A 2,782-nucleotide genomic window follows, 5' to 3' on the forward strand; every position below is an offset into this window, starting at 1 on the left:
ACTGAATCAAACAACATTGTGAAGGAAACATTTAAATATTGGTACAGTTACTGATGAGTCAAACACCAAATGTCCGTTGTAATAGTTCTCTAAGAAGTTTAACCTATTTCCTTTCAAAAATGCAATTAAAATTGTAGATACCATAGTGCAAACATTTTCTTTGTAACTAACTGACACAACTAAGCATTTGTCAGTGTTGTCCTTCTTTCATAAAACAGAGGAATATGTAGCCCAGCCTATTACTTGATGATCATAAAGTATAAAGAAAAGAAGTTTACCTGTATTTTTCCAAAATAAGTGATTTCATGAATGAGTCAGTTTAAACTGTGTAGAGTAGACACCATCTGCTCTGTCTTTTTCTCTCTGGTTCCTCCTCTTCCAGCAAGTGCAACTCTCAGAAATCACTAAATCAGAAGATCTGACCCTGGAAAGCTCTCTGGCTTCCTCCTGCCATGGGGTTGTTCAACATCACTCACCCTGCCTTTTTCCTTCTGACTGGGATCCCTGGCCTGGAGAGCGCTCAATTCTGGCTAGCGGGACCCCTCTGTGTGATGTATGCTGTGGCTCTCGGGGGCAACACAGTGGTCCTGCAGGCTGTGAGAGCGGAGCCCAGCCTGCATCAGCCCATGTGCTACTTCCTGTCCATGCTGTCTTTCACTGACATGGCCATGTCCATGGTCACACTGCCTACTGTGCTCAGAACCTTCTGCCTCAGTGCCCGCACCATTGATTTTCATGCCTGCCTAATCCAGATGTTCCTCATTCATTCCTTCTCCATGATGGAGTCAGGCATTCTGCTGGCCATGAGCTTTGACCGCTACGTGGCTATTTGTGATCCCTTGCGCTATGCCACTGTGCTCACTAACGAAGTCATCGCTGGAATGGGTTTAGCAGTGACTTCTCGGAGCTTCATCACGCTTTTACCTCTTCCCTTCCTCATCCAGAGGCTGCCTATCTGCAGGTCCAAAGTCCTTTCCCACTCCTACTGCCTCCACCCTGACATGATGAAGCTGGCTTGTGCTGATATCACAATTAATATCGTCTATGGACTCTTTGTTCTTATTTCCACATTTGGCATGGACTTGTTATTTATCTTCCTCTCCTATGTGCTCATTCTGCGCTCAGTCATGGCCATTGCCTCCCAAGAAGAGCGCCTCAAAGCTCTCAACACGTGTGTCTCACATATCTTGGCTGTACTTGCATTTTATGTACCAATGATTGGGGTCTCCATGGTGCACCGCTTTGGGAAAAATGTGCCAGGATTCATCCATGTCCTTTTGTCCAACATCTACCTCTTTGTACCTCCTGTGCTTAACCCTCTCATTTATAGCGCCAAGACAAAGGAGATCCGCCGAGCCATTGTTCACATGTTTCATCGCATTAAAATGTGACTTCCACATTTGGCTTTAAAATATAATGATCATTGTAGTAATAGACTATCATCCACAGTGTCTTTATTATCATCATTGTTGATGCTGTTATCCTAAATATCACAATTATCATCACAAAGGTAGATTTACTGGGGTGGGGGTGGAGATTAAAGATCAGGAATGGAGATTCAAAACTTATAGGACAGAAAAAAATGTGTAACAATACATCTCTCAAAAATCAATTTCATTCATAGAAAGATAACTATTAGAGTCAACTGAGTGATTAGATAAAACTTTGCAGAGGAACATTAAACTAGGAGTCATTTTCTATAATAATAAATATTACTAACATAATAATAATAATATCTGTTTCTTAAAAGTGTCAGATTCAGTTCTAAATTATTTTTGAATTAATTCATTTAATATTTCTAACAATCTTATGAAGTATAGAGAATGAAATGAATTGTTCAGAGTAATTCACATGATGTGTGATCCAAGTGAGATTCAATACTATTCTGTCTCCAATGTTTGTACCCGACCACTGCAAATACTGCCTCTCTAACTGACATCACGATTAACATTACAACTTCTTGAGGTATGCCAGACTGGGAAAGATAAATATCATATGATATTGATTAAATGTGGATGCTAGAGAAAAATTTGCTGTTCATTGTTCAGTTGCTAAGTCAGGTCCCGCTCTTTGTGACCCCATGGACTGCAGCACGCCAGGCCTCCCTGTCTTTCACAATCTGCTAGAGCTTGCTCAAACTTGTGTCCTTTCAGTGGGTTATGCCACCCAGCCGTCTCATCCTCTGTCATCCCCTTCTCCTGCCCTCTGTCTCTCACGGCATCATGATCTCATCCAATGAGTGGGTTCTTCACATCAGTTGGCCAGACTGCTGGAGTTTCAGCTTCAGCTTCAGCATCAGTCCTTCCAATGAATACTCAGGGTTGATTTCGTTTAGGTTTGATCTCCTTGCTGTCCAAGGCACTCTCAAGAGTATTCTCCAGCATTACAGTTCAAAAGTATCAATTCTCCAGCAGGCAGCCTTCTTTATGGTCCAGCTCTCCCATCTGTACATGACCAGTGGAAAAGACATAGCTCTGACTACATGGATTTTTGTTGGCAAAGTGATGTCTCTGCTTTTTAATAGGTTATCTAGGTTTGTCATAGCTTTTCTTCCAAGGAAGAAGTGTCTTTTAATTTACATAAATATCATACACAAGGTTATAATTTATAATTTACTTAGATATCAGTAGCTTACTTAAATACTTATTTTAATAGCTTAAACAAATATAATTTATCTCAGAAAAAAACACTTCTTTCTCCCCACAAGTCTGTTAATTAGGAAATTGGTCAATATTTGTTAGTCAGAAATAATACATATACATTGGTGAATGAAATGGTAATC

General features: G+C 40.4%; 1 protein-coding gene across 1 annotated transcript; it reads left to right on the plus strand.

The window, feature by feature from the left end:
* Nucleotides 1-452: 452 nt before the first annotated feature.
* On the plus strand, nucleotides 453-1,391 carry LOC136174738 (olfactory receptor 51I2-like). Its single transcript, XM_065944922.1, has one exon. The coding sequence runs from the start codon at nucleotides 453-455 to the stop codon at nucleotides 1,389-1,391; it is 939 nt and encodes a 312-aa protein (XP_065800994.1).
* The last annotated feature ends 1,391 nt before the right edge of the window (nucleotides 1,392-2,782 follow it).

Source organism: Muntiacus reevesi, chromosome 9 (assembly GCF_963930625.1).
Source record: "Muntiacus reevesi chromosome 9, mMunRee1.1, whole genome shotgun sequence".
NCBI classification, from domain to species: domain Eukaryota; kingdom Metazoa; phylum Chordata; class Mammalia; order Artiodactyla; family Cervidae; genus Muntiacus; species Muntiacus reevesi.